The sequence below is a fragment of the Denticeps clupeoides genome, unplaced genomic scaffold, assembly GCF_900700375.1.
Source record: "Denticeps clupeoides unplaced genomic scaffold, fDenClu1.1, whole genome shotgun sequence".
In the NCBI taxonomy this organism is placed as follows: Eukaryota; Metazoa; Chordata; class Actinopteri; order Clupeiformes; family Denticipitidae; genus Denticeps; species Denticeps clupeoides.
In genome coordinates, this window is record NW_021629712.1 from 124,257 (window position 1) to 145,160 (window position 20,904).

General features: G+C 45.6%; 1 protein-coding gene across 1 annotated transcript in view; it reads left to right on the forward strand.

Moving 5' to 3' along the window:
* The window catches only part of LOC114772453 (ankyrin-1-like), a gene marked incomplete at its 3' end in the record, with an annotated part of 39,842 nt that overhangs the window by 16,755 nt on the left and 2,183 nt on the right, over positions 1–20,904 (forward strand). The window contains exons 2-10 of the mRNA XM_028965338.1: positions 1,861–1,953; positions 13,548–13,649; positions 17,744–17,842; positions 18,026–18,124; positions 18,225–18,323; positions 18,487–18,672; positions 19,059–19,157; positions 19,575–19,673; positions 19,769–19,867. Of these exons, the coding sequence (XP_028821171.1) occupies positions 1,861–1,953; positions 13,548–13,649; positions 17,744–17,842; positions 18,026–18,124; positions 18,225–18,323; positions 18,487–18,672; positions 19,059–19,157; positions 19,575–19,673; positions 19,769–19,867 (975 nt within the window). The remainder of the gene's footprint in view (positions 1–1,860; positions 1,954–13,547; positions 13,650–17,743; positions 17,843–18,025; positions 18,125–18,224; positions 18,324–18,486; positions 18,673–19,058; positions 19,158–19,574; positions 19,674–19,768; positions 19,868–20,904) is intronic.

A 20,904-nucleotide genomic window follows, 5' to 3' on the forward strand; every position in this document is an offset into this window, starting at 1 on the left:
TGCCGTAACAATGGAGCGAGACGGAGGCTGAGATTGGCGCCTTTTGTGATGGTAATGCGGTGGCTGCTGGGTAAAAATAGACGGGATCCCGTCTCGAGAGGCGGATTAGCTGCTGCTGCTGCTGCCATTGATAAAACATGAACTGCTCTCGCTCTCTCTCTCTCTCTCTCTCTCTCTCTCTCCCGCCACTGCCCTCCAACTTCTCCCGTCCCACTCCGCCCGGGCTTTCCTGTCTCCGCCCCCTATTCCCTGTAAAACCCCGAGGTGATCCAGAACCTTCCAGAATCAGACCCGGTGACTCATCAGATCACCGGCTTCATGTCAAAGACGAATTTCACACGTCCACTCCTCTCAGCCACCTTCACATCTCGCCGCCTTTCCTTCACTCAGGTTACTGGTCATCTCATGAAGCTGAGGATGATGGTGGTGGTAGTGTTGGTGTGCAGAGCAGTCATGTCATTATCTCCATGGTCTCCAGGGAGTAGGTGTGTTCACATCATCTGACTGAAGTCACACTGTACGGCCCCGCCCACTCTCATGGCATTTTTAAAACTCCTCTTCCTGTGGTGCTGGTGCTGCTGTGAAGAACATCTCAATGACGCCTGAGTGTGTGATTTGGTTTTACTGGACCACCCCGGAGGTTCATGTCCCCCTCATGGTTGGTTGCTGTCCATCCCAGGACGAGCGTGGAGGAGACTGCGGGCGTGTCCCTCTGTCCTGACCCGGCCACCTGTGCCGGCGATCTGCTCTCCCGTCTGCTGATGTAAGAACCTGCAGGGGCTGGCAGCTCCATCCATTATTTATCACCTTCAGATCTGCACAGCCTCGCCTCTGCGTCTTCCTCCTCCGCCTCTCATTTTCCGTCCCCCACCCCAACCTCTGTACATGTCTCCTGAAGGTAACAACACACACGTTACACAGTTATTACGTCCTCCACACACACAAACGTGACATTCAGGAAGAGCCAAGGACACACACACCCGCACACACTCCTATGCTGCAGTGCTCAGGGGATGGAGAGTCAGTGTGTGCGATTCCGTGTTTACACCAGCATGTACCATATAGAGTACCATGTTGTGTGTGTGTGTGTGTGTGTGTGTGTGTTCCACACGGCGGGATTAAATGACAGGATAATGAATTCCAGCCTGGGACCCCTGGGTTCTGTGCGCTGCACGTATTCCAGCTTTCTGAGAAAATGCTGAGCCGCTCGTTCTTCCTGCTGATGCTAGAGAGAGGCCACGCCCCCCTCGCCACGCCGCTTTCTCTCGGGGGCCGAGCAAGCCGGGTTCAGGCTTGGGTTCGGGTTCATTTCACACCAAAAGATCCTTCTAGTTGTGTAGCCATGGACCCACGTGCCCAGAGGTGAGTGCAGATGGTGGTGATGTAGATCCTGCAGTAGAGCGCCACCCGCTGGCCACACAACCTTCTCACACCTTTACACACATCATTTCCATTCTGCTCCCGTGTGCTGTATCAGCTGTGTGACATGTTGCTTTATAACCTGACCTTTGACCTTCACAGCGACCCCACAAGAGTATGGGGTATGGGTTTGTTCTCTTTAATCCCTTCCGAATGACCTCTAAACTGTAAGGTCACTTGGCTAAACAGTGAGTTCAGACGACCAGACACAACCTGACCCTGTTGAGGGTCCAAAAACACGCACCGATTAGTTGCAAAGAACTCTCATTGGCTGGATCACAGTCGACGGGTGGGGCTGGTCATCGGTCCCGCCCACACACAGCGACTGGCGTCGTCTGAACTCCGAGGCGTCCCCCGGTTCCGTCTCGGTTCTGTGTTCTGTGTCCCCCCCCCTGCCTGTGTGGTAACGGTGCTTTGTTCTCTATGTGGTGTGTTCTTTAGGCCCACGCGGTGCAGCGCTGGCTAATCGATCAGGACAGTAGTGTGGTGTCAGAGCAGCCGGATGGCCAGGGCGTGTGGCACTATGATGAAACAGTAAATATCAGCAACACGTATATCCTACTAATCTCTGTCACTACATGTATCTATATGACCGTTGTGCCTGTCTATAGATGCGCTGCTTCGTTCCTCTTCTTTTCTTTCTGCACCTTTTCTTGGTTTCACAGCTGCTTGTACGGTTTTGTCCGTAGAGTCGGTTTCCGTTCTTTGGTGGTGTGGTGGTGTTCTGTATCTGGCTGACTAACGTTGGTGTGTTGTGAATCTAGGCTAGATCCTTATTATTATTATTATTATTATTTCATATCTTGTGCGTATTTTTGTTCCTGTCCTCACTGTTTTGACTGACTTGACTTCAGTTGGTTTTGGTTTTGGGGTTTTTTTCTGTTGCCTTTGCTTTGGATCCATCAGTGCTGAAGTCTCGCCGTCCATAAAGAGTCCACGGGCAAAATAACCATCAGTCTGCATGATCTTTAACCTAACGGGAATCAGGAGGAGCTATTTTTCCTGTGGATTCTTACCAATGTCAAGGATTTTCGAATCCTGAACATCTTCCGAACCCGTTTCACGGAACAGCCGCCGTTAAATGAGTGTGCAGTGTGTGGTGAGTGGTGTGTTTGTGCTGTTTTGCATGCTGTTCGGTGTTGTGTTTGTGTTCCACCTTCACTTTAGTAAGTTTCAGTTTGTGCCATTTCTGTATTTCAGTAGTGTGTGTTCATGGTTGTGTGTGCGTTTCTGTGTATTTGTGTCGTATACAGTGTTTGTGTGTTTTGGTGTTGTGTTGTGTTGTGTGTAGACAGTAGTTTAGTCTGGTGTTTGTGAGCGTGCTGTGACATAGACACGTGCACACACACACACACTAACATACACATGCTCACACACACATGCACTTACACACACAGACACACACACACTAACATGCACACATGCACATACACACACACACCTTAAAATATGTTCAGCATTTTATTAATGTTCAGTCTGTGTGTTTCTACCTGCCTGTGTGTAATGTGCACAGGTGGATTTATTCATCTCAATCCAGCTACACAAGATGCAGAAACACACAATCACAGGGTGACAAAAAACCCAGTGTTCCTTTTTATAAACCGTCTTATAAAAACACACACAATGTGGCCTCGCTTTTAAATCAATTAAACCATTTAAACAACAATACATGTTATAAGAATTAACATTTTTAATATTACTTAATTTTGGATAGACATGAGTCTCATGAGTACAGATGAGTAGAATAAATACTTTTATTGTAAAAAAGGAGGGAGGAGCTATTCTGCAATATCACCACCGATCACAAAAGGACACTGATGAGCGAAGATCAGCAGAAATGAACTTCCCCACCTTGACATTCACCTTGTGAATTCATCTTAAATCAACTATTTTTAGTCTACAGAAGAGGCGACTTTTCCTCGACCTTAGAGGCATTTTTACTCTTTACTGCCTTAATGACCTCTGGAAATACGTGACACAGCAACTAACACGTCCGTTATTAACATCTCGCTATTAGTCCAGGTACCACATGTCACCACATGTCCACACTAGACCTTTAAACACCAGCATGGTAAATCCGGCCGGTCTGGAGCCGCTGAAGGGCCACGTCCAGCCAGATACGCATGCAATTATTTCAGTTTATTGTAATAAATGAAATGTATTTTTATTATTTAAAAGCTTTAGTTGCAGTTTAGATTAAATGGGGACAAAAGATCATTTGCACAGTGTATAGAAATTAAGTATAATTTTCAACCGATTCTGTTAAAAAATCTGAATCAGAAATCATACTGTGAATCGTGAATCATTTGAGGTGAGTTCATCCTCACATCCCTTCTACGCCTCAAACTGGTGCTCGGCTGGGTTTAGATCTTAGCAGATGGTTTCATAATTTGGATGAGATGTTCATCATTACCACACATGTTTTTTGTCACCATGAAAAAAAGCATTTTCGGCAAACACAGTCGCTTCTCCAATAGGATTCTCTTCATCAGAAGAACAACATCTGATCTTCGCTTAAAGACCCCATGTCCGTTTGTCCATGCTGAAGAACATTGAGATGTATGAGATTAAAAAAAAAATCAGATTAGATAAGTGTGTGGACCTGCAGAAAAGATTTTGAGAGGTGGGCATAAACTGGAACAGTTATGAACCAATGATCACAGTCAAATCTCCAAAAGAACCATCAGATGCCACCTTCATGCCACCATTACGTGTTTTATCTGGAGCTGCAAGGTAAACTGAACGGAGTTTTAATCGAAAGGCCAACAGTCACTGTCACTGGATCCAGGTGAAGGTGGGGAAGAAGATGCTGTCTCACCATCAGACCAACAGGACATGAAGGGCAGGTTGTCAGTAGACCAGAGACCGTTAACAACAGGAAATGAATGTTGTTTGTCGTTTAACTCTGGATGAGAAGGTGAGACACACGCTGAACACAGTGAATGTCGATAAGTCGAGACTGGATGTTTTCATGAAGGCTTGTGTCTGAATTCTCCAGGGTCTGATGCAGCTTCACAGTAAAACCAAGCAGTGCTTCAGATCATTGTCATTTTAATCAGAGATCCAGGATCTCTGATCTTCATTCCAGTAGCACATTTTACCACCAAAGATTTTCCCGTGTGCTTGTTCAACCTTCTGGACCATCTTCAATGGAATCTGCATTGTGACGAAAGGTACCAAAGAAACCATTTAAATCAATAGCAGCTTCAAGGCATGAGGATTGGAGCAGGGGCTTTTATTTTATCAAAATGAAAGTGATTAGTTGTCACAAGTTGTCAAATCCCCTGATGGAGCAGTGTGTGGGGACGGGGACAATGTCCAACAAGTATTGCCTAGGCACCAAGAAGAAGCCCTGATGCTCTGATGAAACCCTGCTGAAGACCTCCATCGCTGGAGTGACTTGGAACTTCATACAGGCAATTCAAGTGGTTAATGTGTGATGAAGGATCCTCTCACTGTGGACCATCTCTGCAACTGCTCTACCATTCTGAAAGAGTCTCTTCATTCCCGTGTTTCTACATTTTAAATATCTTATACGAGGAACCTTTAGTCTGATTCACCATGTTTCATACAGTTCAATTTTATGGTAATGCTTAGTCACATTTTTAATGTTATATATAATGCTACATATGCAGCTTGATGTCCAAAACCACAATGATTCAACAACAGCCACATTTCATACAGCTTTCATGATTAAATATGATGGATAAAGTATTTGATTTTCTGTTTTTCTAAACAGTTGGCTGAAGAGATAGGGTAGAGGGTTACTTTCAGCATCTAATTCCAGATTTATAAGAAGACAAAGTATTTTCAGGAAGCCATTTCCATAGTTTGTTAAGAAATGGTAGTTAACATGAACTATGGAGGTCGTGCTGTGGTGTGGAAGACCAAGATGTTCTGAAATAACATTTCCTTGGATTACTAATACAAAAAGTCCTTCAGGAAGATTGATCCAACAGGAGTGGTGGTGCAAAGTTCTATTTAAACAAATATGAGCTTCGTGGTACGATCAGCAGAAGAACCCTTTGCCAGAACATCATGGTAGGAGAGACACATGGATTCCAAAAGATCCCAGCAAGTTACATTTACTTTGTAGGCAAAAGGAGAGACAATGAAATCTGAAAAGCACCTCAAAATGTAAAATGGAATTCCCCAGGAGGCTTAAGTAGACCCTCACACTGGCTGATCTAAATATCATTTATAATATGAGGATGGATCTGAAAACAGCATGTCAGGTGGACCATGAATCTTGCAAAGTAGACATTTTCCTGCAACTATTTCCTGCGGAATTGCCGCAATGTTCCCAAATTTTTGCTTCACGCTATTTTCATTTTATTTGGCACATATAAAAGCAAAATGAAACGAAAATGTAGTATTCCTTTAAAAAAGACAAAAATATGACAAACTCAACTAATTAAATGTCACTGGAAGCAGAAGAGGGACGTAGTGGCCTTGTGTTTAACAGGTTCAAACTCTACTTACTACGATTGTGTCCCTGAGGAAGACACAGGGCATCTGCTAAATACCATAATATACCAAATACCAAATGTAAACCTGGCTGACCTTCTATCTCTGTTAAAATTCTGATGTCATGATTCAAAACAGGCTTGAGAACCCTTGAAGACGAATTGCAGTATTGCACATTTATCAAGATCTCCTGACCTTCGTTGGCACTTGACATGAAAGTGAATTTTAAGTCCCTCGTTCCAATCGAAGAGGCACAAACCATCTGAACTTCAACTGAAATCATTTTGAACCTTGGTTCCTAGAACCTAAATTAACTTTTTTTTCTGTGAAGAATGAATGGAGGTCCATTTTTTTAGTTTGCCTAGGTTATGAAGACAATTAAATAAACTGCATAACATCCAGATTGTGATATCGATCAATTATGACCAATATCTTGCCTCAGGCACTCAAAGTACGTGGTGAAAGCAAGGTAATGGTTTGGTGGTAGGTTCTGACATCTAGACATACGTTTTTACACCAAGTCCAGGGAATTCATATACGGTGGATGGGCTGCATCCTGAACTGCAAAAGCAGCTTAGTTAATATCATCACAGGACAGAAGAACTCAGAGAGAAAACTTGTGCTCAGGAGCAAAAAAAGGTTGAAACAACAGAAGAATTATTGCTCTGCTCGTTACGTTGCATTGGCTGTGGGGCCCGCAGGGAGCGGCACTAAAATTATTCTCCAGAAAAGCCACTCACTGAAAAAAGCCGAAGCAGGAGCCCCTGCTAATTGCATTAGCTTTAAACACATAGCATGTGACACACAGCCTGTTTATAATGTCTGACATAAGCAGTTATGGCAGCGTTACCCTTGGGTGCCCCCCACCAGTGTCATGTTACCGAGTCCGGTGGAGCAGAGCACATGAGTCAGCGAATCAGGACGTGTTAAATAAGTACGAGATCTGCAGCGGTGGAGCTCTGAGGCCAGCAAATCATTAAGCCCTTAAAGCCACAGTGGCCCTTAATCATGACGACTAACACATGGTGGAACATTTCATTAGAAGTTCAATATGGACCCATGTCTGAATGGAGTAGAACCCACTGAAACAGACAATTATGCAAGATGGCAGAAATATCAGTTCCAGTTGCTTCATGAAACCAATTGCAGAAGAGCTTAGCTAAGTTAATGTGAACACAATTATACTTACAGCGTTTATCAGAAACCCTTTGGACTTGCTGAGGGAAACGGAGATGGTTGGTCTGCTTTGGTGACCCCTAACAAGAGCATCCAAAAGTAAAATTATACTGAATGCTGAAGCCACAAAAGATTACACACACCTCCTTCACTATGGTTATACACACCTCCTTCACTAATGGTTGTTTCCATTAACCAAAATCTGAAGACAGTGGAGGACTGTTGGAGACAGAGAGAACAGAAATGATACAACTAGCAGCAAAAGCAAAAAAAATATTACTGTTTGCTGTTGACAGACATGGGTCTAATAAAATGCCATTAGATGGTCCATACAGGATGAAGATCCCACATGAATTGAATACAAAGACAGAGCACAGAGATGGAGTACAAAGATAGAGTACAGACTGATTACTAAGACTGAGTAAAGAGACAGAGCACAGAGATGGAGTACAGAAACGGAGCACAGAGATGAAGTACAAAGACAGAGTACAGACTCATTCAAAGAGACGGTGTAAGGACTGAGTACAAAGTCCGAGTACAGATTGATTACTAAGGCTGAGTACAGAGACAGACTGCAAAGACCAAGTACAAAGACTGAGTACAAAGACAGAGCACAGAGACGAGCACAGAGATGGAGTACAAAGTACAAAGACAGAGCACAGAGATGGAGTACAGAGATGGAGTACAGAGACAGAGCTCAGAAATGAAGCACAGAGATGGAGTACAGACTGATTACTAAGACTGAGTACAGAGACAGACTGCAAAGACCAAGTACAAAGACTGAGTACAAAGACAGAGCACAGAGACGAGCACAGAGATGGAGTACAAAGACAGAGCACAGAGATGGAGTACAGAGACAGAGCTCAGAAATGAAGCACAGAGATGGAGTACAGACTGATTACTAAGACTGAGTACAGAGACAGAGCACAGAGATGGAGTACAAAGACAGAGCACAGAGATGGAGCACAGAGATGGAGTACAAAGAGAGAGCACAGAGATGGAGTACAGAGACAGAGCTCAGAAATGAAGCACAGAGATGGAGTACAGACTGATTACTAAGACTGAGTACAGAGACAGAGCACAGAGATGGAGTACAAAGACAGAGCACAGAGATGGAGCACAGAGATGGAGTACAAAGAGAGAGCACAGAGATGGAGTACAGAGACAGAGCTCAGAAATGAAGCACAGAGATGGAGTACAGACTGATTACTAAGACTGAGTACAGAGACAGAGCACAGAGATGGAGTACAAAGACAGAACACAGAGATGGAGTTCAAAGACGGAGTACAAAGACAGAGCACAGAGACGAGCACAGAGATGGAGTACAAAGACAGAGCACAGAGATGGAGTACAGAGACAGAGCTCAGAAATGAAGCACAGAGATGGAGTACAGACTGATTACTAAGACTGAGTACAGAGACAAAGCACAGAGATGGAGTACAAAGACAGAGCACAGAGATGGAGCACAGAGATGGAGTACAGAGACAGAGCTCAGAAATGAAGCACAGAGATGGAGTACAGACTGATTACTAAGACTGAGTACAGAGACAGAGCACAGAGATGGAGTACAAAGACAGAACACAGAGATGGAGTTCAAAGACGGAGTACAAAGACAGAGCACAGAGATGGAGTACAAAGATAGAGTACAGACTGATTACTAAGACTGAGTACAGAGACAGAGCACAGAGATGGAGTATAGAAAAAGAGCACAGAGATGGACTACAAACACAGAGCACAGAGATGGAGTACAAATACAGACTGAGTACAGAGACAGAGGACAGAGATGGAGTACAAAGACAGAGTACAAAGATGGAGTACAGAGATGGAGTACAAATACACACTGATTACTAAGACCAAGTACAAAGACTGAGTACAAAGACAGAGCACAGAGATGAGCACAGAGATGGAGTACAGAGATGGAGTACAGAGACGGATTACAAAGACAGAGCACAGAGATGGAGTACATAGACGGAGTACAGAGACGGAGCTCAGAAATGAAGCACAGAGATGGAGTACAGACTGATTACTAAGACTGAGTACAGAGACAGAGCACAGAGATGGAGTACAGAGACAGAACACAGAGATGGACTACAAAGATAGAGTACAGACTGATTACTAAGACTGAGTACAGAGACAGAGCACAGAGATGGAGTACAAAGACAGAACACAGAGATGGAGTTCAAAGACGGAGTACAAAGACAGAGCACAGAGATGGAGTACAGAGACAGAACACAGAGATGGACTACAAAGATAGAGTACAGACTGATTACTAAGACTGAGTACAGAGACAGAGCACAGAGATGGAGTACAGAGACAGAACACAGAGATGGACTACAAAGATAGAGTACAGACTGATTACTAAGACTGAGTATAGAGACAGAGCACAGAGATGGAGTATAGAAACAGAGCACAGAGATGGAGTACAAATACAGACTGATTACTAAGACTGAGTACAGAGACAGAGCACAGAGATGGAGTACAGAGATGGAGTACAAAGATAGAGTACAGACTGATTACTAAGACTGAGTATAGAGATGGATCACAGAGATGGAGTACAAAGACAGAACACAGAGATGGAGTACAAAGACAGAACACAGAGATGGAGTACAAAGACAGAACACAGAGATGGAGTAAAGAGACTGAGCACAGAAATGAAGCACAGAGATGGAGTACAGACTGAATACTAAGACTGAGTACAGAGACAGAGCACAGAGATGGAGTACAAAGATATAGTACAGACTGATTACTAAGACCGAGTACAGAGATGGATCACAGAGATGGAGTACAAAGACTACAAAGACAACAAAGACAGTACAAAGACAACAATGTCTTCTGATGATTGATGGAGGAATCAGTGTTGTCCGTGAATGTTATCGTCCAAAACCTGAACTGAAACTAGGTAATTCTGCTAAAAAGTAAACTAAAAATTAACCACATTTATATCCAATAACAAGCAAACATGTCGAAACTTTATAACTAATGTTTAAAAACAAAAACAGTAAAATACAGTAAAACACAGTAAAAATTTGTCAACTGTTAATTTATTTACCTTATTTATTCTGTTGGGACACTTTCATTTGTTTATTGACTGATTGGCTGCATTAGATGCTCTGCACACTTTTTCACGCTCCGTCACTTATTTTTCCCTTTCGTCCACACACACACACACACACACACACACATGTTGAGAGGTGTGTATTTTTCTCACATATTCTTGTGAAAGGACGCAGTGCTTTGCTCTGTGATTAATGAGTCCTGTCATCCATCTCTTCACTTTCCTCCTCTCACATCCTAGACGTTATGTTTACATAACCCCGCCTCCTGGTCACTCCTGTGTGTGTGTGTGTGTGTGTGTGTGTGTGTGTAATGCAGTACTTCTCATGTGGCTACAGGGTGCAGTATAGAGCAACAGAAGAATCCAAGCAAACAACATAAAATGTCATTGTAGCAAACATCTAGAGTCCTGGAGGGTTTCCCCCCATCACACACACACACACACACACACACACACACACCGAGAGAATGGTCCAGTGATTTAGGGACCGGTGCAGAAGCTTTACTGCAGAATGAGCGACTGGGAGATGTGGTGACATTAGCATGCTCATGCTCATTAGCAACGTCCCCGGTGCCACAGAAAGGGGCGTCGCCATGGTGATCTGCTGTCTTTTCTCCGCCAGTCAGCCAAGGTTTAGCGTGACGGTGCGGCTGCCACGGAAACTGGCACTCAGCCTTTCACTGCTTCTGTTTTCTTTTAAAGAAAGTGTCCCGTCCCCCCCCAGTCACACACACACACACACACACACACACACAACCATCACAGACCACTACCTCGCCCCCTTCCACAGACCCGCCCAACACACACCCAGAGGCAGGCACACACACTCAATTCAGTGGGCCTTTGGCTGGGATGTGCTTTTCCCAGACCCAGCCAAGAAAAGTGTGGGGAGACATGGTGTGTGTGTGTGTGTGTGTGTGTGTGTGTGCGAGAGAGACAGATTCTTTCTGAAAAAGACAAGCCTCTCCAGCGCTCTATTGTCACAGATCTGCGGACTCATGAGGCCCTCGTACCCCCTGCGGTCTCTCTCACACACACACACACACAAACCCTCTTACTGGTACACACACACAGACAATGAGTGTGTGTGTGAGACCGATTGAAGAGAGTGAATTGAGAGAGAGAGGGGTGGGTGCCCAGCTCTCTCTCTCTCTGTGTGTGTGTGTGTGTCGCACAGATAGTACCAGCATTTTCACACTGATAAACCGTCCTGGCCCCAAAGCTACTCCACCCTACAGCAGGAGGACTCACTCCAGTGCATGCATGAGTGTGAGTGTGTGTGTGTGTGCACCCGGTCGGAGGCAGTGTTTGGGAGGTGTGGACGGAGCTGTACAGAGGACGGTCGGTCATGCCGAGTAACAGCATCACCTGTAGTGTGAGTACACCTGCCCTCGCTCGCCCGCTCTCTCTCTCTCTCTCTCTCTCTCTCTCTCATCCCTTCTTTCTGAAGGTGGAGGAGTGTGTGTGATGTTTGATGCCTTCCTGCTAAATGATGTGAACTAAACACAGAGAGTCTGTGTGTGTGTGTGTGTATGTGTGCGCACTTGTGTATGTGTTTATGTGTGCGCACTTGTGTATGTGTTTATGTGTGCGTGTGTATTTATTGGTTTATGTGTGTGAATGCGTGTGAGTGTGTATGTGTGTGTGTGCGTGCGTGTGTGTGTGTGTGCATGTGTATGTAAATGTGTGTACGTGTGTGTGTATGTGTGTGTGCGTAAGGTGGGTTCAAGTTCAGGATGAGAATATGGGATTGTCCACATGCTGCCTAGCTGGGAGGAATAGCCTGCTGTGTGTGTGTGTGTGTGTGTGTGTTATTTTGACTTCTGCAGCTGGTGTGTGAGGTGTGTTCACTCTTGTGTGTGTGCTGTTACTGAACACACTCATGTCTGATTACCCACACACACATACACAATGGATGCCATGTTAATGGCGAAGGCAAGTGTCTCGGGTCAAGGGGTGTGTGTGTGTGTGTGTGTGTGTGTGTGTTGTCATGGAAATGGGTGCATAGGACTGAATAATAGGACTGGTTTACTTGCCCGACTGACCTGATAAAAATAAATACACTCAAAATATCATCACAATACACAAATCCCCATCAAGGTGGCATCCAAGTCTTCTCAACCGATGCTCTACTGTCCTCAGAACATAATTCATGTGCCCTTGTCTCACAATGAAAGAAATGAAAATACATACATTGTCCTATTGAAGTTCAAAATACTCCAAAGTATAGCTTCAATAAGTCATGCAAATGATCAGTACTGTATGTCTAATATGAATGTCAAAAAACACAAATAAATAAATAATTAGTAAATTAGTCTACAAATGAGAAAAATGACTCAGAAAACCTGTTGTGTTTAAAAACTGTACTGCAGGCGTCCAGCGGGGGCGCTAGAGCTGCACTGGTCTCACTTTCTTTTTCAGACGATTTTACAGAAGCACAGCGTCCAGAAGACATGAACACACACACGTCCCCGCTCTGCGTGTAATCAGTGTGTATACCCTGTAGGGTCTCGTGTTGTGTGTCACATGTGTTTTCAGATGGCCGACGCTAAACAGCGCCACCTTGGATTGGCTGGTCGCCGCACCACTCATTACCACGCCCCGTATTTACTGTTTACTTGTTCCATGCAGATGTTGTTGCTTGATGTGTATTTGTGTGTGTTGTGTAGTGAGGTGTGTGACAATATGTGTATTTGTGTGTGTTGTGCAGTGAGTTGCGTGATAAGTTGTGTATTTGCGTATCTTGTGTAGTGAGTCGTGTAGTAAGCTGTGTATTTGTGTGTGTTGTGTAGTAAGTTGTGTTGTGAGTTGTGTGGTAGGTTGTGTATTTGTGTGGTAAGTTGTGTATTTGTGTGTGTTGTGCGGTAAGTTGTGTATTTGTACTGTAAGTTGTGTATTTGTGCATGTTGTGAGTTGTGTATTTGTGTGTGTTGTGTAGTAAGTTGTGTGGTGAGTCATGTGGTCATTTGTGTATTTGTGTGTGTGTTGTGAAGTAAGTTGTGTGGTGAGTCGTGTGCTATTTTGTGTATTTGTGTGGTAAGTTGTGTATTTGTGTATGTTGTGTAGTAAGTTGTGTGGTGAGTGGTGTGGTAAGTTGTATATTTGTGTGTCTTGTGTAATAAGTTGTGTATTTGTGTGGTAAGTTGTATATTTGTGTGTGCTGTGTAGTAAGTTGTGTATTTGTGTGTGTTGTATGGTAAGTTGTGTATTTGTGTGTGTTGTGTAGTAAGTTGTGTATTTGTGTGGTAAGTTGTGTATTTGTGTGTGTTGGGTAGTAAGTTGCGTGGTGAGTCGTGTAGTAAGTTGTATATTTGTGAGTGTTGTGTGGTAAGTTGTGTATTTGTGCATGTTGTGTGGTAAGTTGTGTATTTGTGTAGTAAGTTGCGAAGCTTCTCTCTCTGTCTGTCCCCGTCTCCCTCGTATCTGCCAGACGGACGCCGCCACCAGCTTCTTGCGCGCCGCTCGCTCCGGGAACCTGGACAAGGCCCTGGACCACATCAAGAACGGCATCGACATCAACACAGCCAATCAGGTGAGAGCACAGGCCAATGTGTGTGTTATCTTCCTTTATGTTCCTTTCGGGCGATTTGTTGTGTTTGTGACTGGATGGTTAGGAGATGGTCGATGGTCTTCGATGGTCCAGGGAATTGCGTATTACATGTTGTTAAATGTAATTTGTAGGAAAGTTTGTAGAAAAACTGTAATTAAATTACAGTTACTTATTGAAATATTCATGATTACAATTTTAGTTACATTTTAATATTGGATACAAAACCTTGCCAACATGTTCAGATGTGTGCGCAGTCAGTGGCGGCCAACATTTTGTGGGCGCAAATAATCATGTACAGTGAACATTTAACACGCACAAAATCAAAAGCCAAATGTATCATTTTCATCCAGAGTGGGACCAGGGTCTCTTTGTATCAAATTCAAAGTCCGTATATCGTACATGCAGTGCGAGGCTTTAGCAAAGGATTCCAAAAAAAGCCAAAAAGTGCAAGAAGTGACCCACATACACACATACACACAGACACACACACATAGACACATACAAACACACACACACATTTTTACTGAGCCGATACAATAGTCATGTTGTCTGAAGGACTGAGACGTTGTTACAGAAGCACTTGTAGAAGCTGCAGGTACATTGTTCTCTGGCTGTAAAATAAATTGCAGATCATGGACATGCTGCTATTACCCATGCCAGTGAATGTGATGAATGTGGCACAGCTTTGTAAGATTATTATAAATGCGCCAAAATAAGAGCTCCTGACCAGTTCACTATTAACAGAACAATCCTGCCTAATGCTGCCTGATATAAAAAGGTTTCCAGAATCTGCACAGCTGGAGAACATCCTCCTCGTAGATCTTACAGAACTTCTCACTGAGTTTAATTTGGAGCTGGAGGGTAAAGAGAAGCATATAATCAACATGGTCAGTTCAAGCTACAACTGCTGTCTGGTTGGATGCTGCAATGCCGCGACCTGCGGAACTTTCCTCATAAATCAGGGCATTATGACATTATGAGGAAAATCTGAACATCTTGTCAGAATTTGACAAGCGATTTACTTATTTTGCATCCATCGTACCTATCACCTATCCTATTGTACCTATCGCTTATCCTATTGATCCTATTGCCTAGCCTATCGTACCTATCGCCTATCCTATCATACCTATCACCTATGCTATCGTACCTATCGCCTATCCTATCATACCTGTCGCCTATCCTATCGTACATATCGCCTATCCTATTGGCCTAGTGGTTAAGGAAGCGGCCCTGTAATCAGAAGGTTGCCGGTTCGAATCCCGATCCGCCAAGGTGCCACTGAGGTGCCACTGAGCAAAGCACCGTCCCCACACACTGCTCCCCGGGCGCCTGTCATGGCTGCCCACTGCTCACTCAGGATGATGGGTTAAATGCAGAGGGCAAATTTCACTGTGTGCATCGTGTGCTGTGCTGCTGTGTATCACATGTGACAATCACTTCACTTTTTTTTATTTTTTTTTCATCCTATCACACCTATCACCTATGCTATTGTACCAATCGCCTATCCTATCATACCTGTCGCCTATCCTATCGTACATTTCGCCTATCCTATTGATCCTATTGCCTATCCTATCGTACCTATCGCCTATCCTATTGAACAAATCGCCTATCCTATCGAACATATCACCTATCATATCGTACCTATCGCCTATCATATCGAACATATCGCCTATCCTATCAATCCTATCGCCTATCATATCGAACATATCGCCTATCCTAATGTACCTATCATCTCTCCTATCGAACCTATCGCCTATCCTATCAACCCTATCGCCTATCATATCGAACATATCGCCTATCCTATCGATCCTATTGCCTAGCCTATCGTACCTCTTGCCTATCCTATCGAACATATCGCCTATCCTATCGTACCTATCGCCTCTCCTATCGAACCTATCGACTATCCTATCGATCCTATCGCCTATCCTATCGTACCTATCGCCTATCATATAGAACATATCGCCTATCCTATCGTACCTATCCCCTATCCTATCGAACATTTAGCCTATCCTTTTGATCCTATCGCCTATCCTATTGAACATATCGCCTATCATATCGAACATATCGCCTATCCTATCGTACCTATCACCTATCCTATCGATCCTATTGCCTAGCCTATCATATCTATCACCTATCACATCGAACATATTGCCTATCCTATTGTACCTATCACCTATCCTATCGATCCTATCGCCTATCCTATCCAACATTTAGCCTATCCTATCGATCCTATCGTCTATCCTGTCGGTCCTATTGCCTATCCTATCGTACCCATCGGTGATAGGATCGAACATATCGCCTGCTACCCGTGTTTTGGTGCCGGTATTGAATGCATATTTGTTCTGTTGTGGGGAACCACTGTACGTCATGTGAATAATGTAAAACCCCAAACTGAACCAGACTTAACCTAATTTTTCCAAAATAAAAGTTTGTAAAGAAATGGCATGATCATCCAGAGCGAAAGAGATCAGGACGCCCCTGGAGTGAGAGTGAGTTGAGAGCAGCGGGCGACACCCCACTTCACTACGTCAATGACAGACAGGCTGTCCTGTATGATAACACACACACACACACACACACACACACTGGGTGTGTTACAGCAGGAGAGCTGAACCTTATCAGCAGGGCTCAGGCAGCTGATTGTAAGGGCCTGGTGTGTTTGTGAGTGTGTGTATGGTAGGGGCGGGGCCAAGAAATTTCCAGAACATCTTTAAAATAAACAAACACCTGACATGTCCTTCATTTGAAACACACACACCTTTATAACAGGTGTTCCATGTTCCTCATGTGAAGGTCAAGGTTAACTATGGCTGTTACGTGTGTGTGTGTGTGTGTGTGTGTGTGTGTGTGTGTGTGTGTGTGTGTGTGTGTGTGTGACTTGTTTGGACTTGGTTGCACCGTCTCATTTACATTTCCAGCATTTACCAGATGCCCTTATCCAGAGTGTCTTACAATCAGTAGTTACAGGGACAGTCCCCCCCTGGAGACACTCAGGGTTAAGTGTCTTGCTCAGGGACACGATGGTAGTAAGTGGGGTTTGAACCTGGGTCTTCTGGTTAGAAGGCGAGAGTGTTACCCACTAGGCTACTACCAGCCTATTTTCCTGGTAAAAGATGATAGATGTGCTGTGATGTTGAGATTTTTTCTCAAACATCCAGTTTTTGTCTCATTTGTACATTTTATGCTGATGTGAAATATGCATAAAACAAGAATTCAGAACTTTCCTGCTACATGGACAGCTTAATATGGACAATTACGTTCTGTTACGATGTACTTCACTATCATTTAACATGAACTAATTAACATTACTGAGACTGATGGGGCTACTAGGACCCTGCAACTACATGGAAGGTTATAACACACACACACACACAGCGCGTTATTGCTGCACTCATGCATGCTGACCACCAGTCAGTTTTGAGATTCGGCTTTAATGACCTCTGCTCTACAGAGATGACAGACATGTCACTGGTGGGCAGTGGTGGCCTAGCGGTTAAGGAAGCGGACCCGTAACCAGAAGGTCCACCAAGGTGCCACTGAGGTGCCACCGTCACTAAGGGTGATGGTTAAATACAGAGGACACGTTTCGATCCTTAATCACTTCACTGTCATGTCAGGGAGGATCTGTGTGTGTGAACTAATGCTCCTTGTTCTTCTGTTCTGGTACAACTGGTACAACAGGAACGTTGTAGCTCAGCTGGCGTGATCCAGACTAGGAGCTGTCTGTCATTCTCTCCATATGTATGTGTGTGTCTGTGGTCTCGGGACAGAGGGGATAATATCAGTAGTGTGTGTAAGGTCCAACCTCACATGTCCTGTGTGTGTGTGGAGGGGGTGTGAGGTCAGACCTGTCCCACACCACTTCTATTCTTCCCACCAGAGGAGAGACCACTGGCGTCTCATCACCATCATCTTCATCTTCATCTCCACCACCATTGCTGTGTTGGCCACCACATGCCTGTGTGTGTGTGTAAATGTTTCTGTTTTACTGTGGTGAAGGACCCAACAGTGTGAGGTGTGTGTGTGTGTGTGTAAGATGTGGTGAGGGACCCTACAGTGTGTGTGTGTTTCCCCAGAATGGGTTGAATGGGCTCCATCTGGCCTCTAAAGAAGGTCATGTCAAAATGGTCCTGGAGCTGCTGCACAACGGCATCGTCCTAGAGAGTATTACCAAGGTAACACACACACACACACACACAATAACGTGTCATCTTTATAATACTACACGATGGTTTAATGTGTGGTGTGCATGTGGTCATTTGTGTGCATTTGTTTATGTAAGTGCATGTGTCAGTGTGTGTATGTGCGTGTGTGTGTACGTGTGTTTTGTGTAATTGTTCCCGTGTGTGTGTGTATAGAAAGGAAATACAGCTCTTCACATTGCAGCACTGGCAGGTCAAGAGCAGGTTGTCACCGAGCTGGTCAACTATGGAGCAAATGTCAATGCACAGTCACAGGTGACACACACACACACACACACACACACACACAATCTGTACCCAACATCCAGAAGCAAAATATCATTTTTTACACTTCTACGTGTGTGTGTGTGGACAGAAGGGCTTCACTCCCCTGTACATGGCAGCACAGGAGAACCATCTAGAAGTGGTGAAGTTCCTTCTGGAGAACGGAGCCAATCAGAGCATCCCGACAGAGGTGAGGTCGTCTTGATGGCTCCATGATGTCCTCACGTTGTTCAGGTTTATTTACCCTCAGCTGTAAATATACCAAATATTAACACAAATCCCTCAGCACATGAGCAGCACCTGAGCAGCACCTGAGCAGCACATGACACAAGTGTCCCCCTCTGTCCCGGCAGGACGGCTTCACCCCGTTAGCAGTGGCACTGCAGCAGGGCCATGAGAACGTGGTGTCCCTGCTCATCAACTACGGGACCAAGGGGAAGGTCCGCCTCCCAGCACTTCACATCGCCGCACGCAACGATGACACGCGCACCGCCGCCGTCCTGCTGCAGAACGACCCCAACCCCGACGTCCTCAGCAAGGTCTCTGTCCACGTGGTCTCCAATCATGTACTAGATTTAAAGAAAGCTGAAATAAGGTTACAGAGAAGAACCAGAAGGTTCCGAGTTCTGGACCAGGTCCAGGAGGTTCTGAGTTCTGGACCATGTCCAGAAGGTTCTGAGTTCTGGACCAGGTCCAGTAGGTTCTGAGTTCTGGACCATGTCCAGAAGGTTCCGAGTTATGGACCAAGTCCAGTAGGTTCTGAGTTCTGGACCAGGTCCAGTAGGTTCCGAGTTCTGGACCAGGTCCAGGAGGTTCCGAGTTCTGGACCATGTCCAGTAGGTTCCGAGTTCTGGACCAGGTCCAGGAGGTTCCGAGTTCTGGACCAGGTCCAGGAGGTTCTGAGTTCTGTCGGTTCTCCCTGCAGACGGGATTCACACCCCTCCACATCGCTGCTCACTACGAGAACCTGAACGTGGCCCAGCTACTTCTCAACAGAGGCGCCAACGTCAACTTCACACCAAAGGTCAGGTCCTGCACACACATACACACATACACACACACACACACACACACACACACATAGACACATACACACACACACACACACACACATACACACAGACACACACACATAGACACATACACACACACACAAACACACACATACACACACACAACCATACACACACACATACACACGTACACACACGCACACGCGCGCACACATACGCTCATACACCCACTCATACACACAGACACACGCACACAACCATACACACACACATACACACACACACGCACGCACCCACACAGACACACGCACACATACACGCACGCACACACACACGCGCGCACACACACATACACACACGTACGCGCCCACACACACACAGCGTGACATTGACATGTACAACATTTTTATGCTTTTGCTCCATAACAGAACGGCATCACCCCGCTTCACATCGCGTCCAGGCGAGGGAACGTCATCATGGTTCGACTGCTGCTGGACCGAGGAGCGACAATCGAGGCCAAAACTAAAGTACACACCCTCACACACACACACCCTGAGCAGCACATTTAAAACTGAATCTTTTTCTTCTGACATAATCCCATCTCTCGCTCTCTCTCTCTCAGGATGAACTGACTCCCCTCCACTGTGCAGCCAGGAATGGACACGTCCGAATCATCGAGATCCTGCTGGACCAGGGAGCACCAATCCAGGCCAAGACCAAAGTAAACCAGCTCTCTCTCCCTCTGTCTTGCTCGTTCACTCTCTCTCTCCCTCTGTCTCGCTCGTTCACTCTCTCTCTCCCTCTGTCTCGCTTGTTCACTCTCTCTGCACCTCTGTCTCGCTTGTTCACTCTCTCTCTCCCTCTGTCTCACTCGTTCACTCTCTCTCCCTCTGTCTCGCTCGTTCACTCTCTCTCCACCTCTGTCTCGCTCGTTCACTCTCTCTCCACCTCTGTCTCGCTCGTTCATGCTCTCTCCCTGTCCCGCTCGTTCACTCTCTCTCCACCTCTGTCTCGCTCGTTCACTCTCTCTGCACCTCTGTCTCGCTCGTTCACTCTCTCTCTCCCTCTGTCTCGCTCGTTCACTCTCTCTCTCCCTCTGTCTCGCTCGTTCACTATCTCTCCACCTCTGTCTTGCTCGTTCACTCTCTCTCCTCCTCTGTCTCGCTCGTTCACTCTCTCTCCACCTCTGTCTCGCTCGTTCATGCTCTCTCCCTGTCCCGCTCGTTCACTCTCTCTCCACCTCTGTCTCGCTCGTTCACTCTCTCTGCACCTCTGTCTCGCTCGTTCACTCTCTCTCTCCCTCTGTCTCGCTCGTTCACTCTCTCTCTCCCTCTGTCTCGCTCGTTCACTCTCTCTCTCCCTCTGTCTCGCTCGTTCACTCTCTCTCCACCTCTGTCTCGCTCGTTCACTCTCTCTCCTCCTCTGTCTCGCTCGTTCACTCTCTCTCCACCTCTGTCTCGCTCGTTCATGCTCTCTCCCTGTCCCGCTCGTTCACTCTCTCTCCACCTCTGTCTCGCTCGTTCACTCTCTCTGCACCTCTGTCTCGCTCGTTCACTCTCTCTCTCCCTCTGTCTCGCTCGTTCACTCTCTCTCTCCCTCTGTCTCGCTCGTTCACTCTCTCTCCACCTCTGTCTCGCGCGTTCACTCTCTCTCCACCTCTGTCTCGCTCGTTCACTCTCTCTCCTCCTCTGTCTCGCTCGTTCACTCTCTCTCCACCTCTGTCCCGCTCGTTCACTCTCTCTCCTCCTCTGTCTCGCT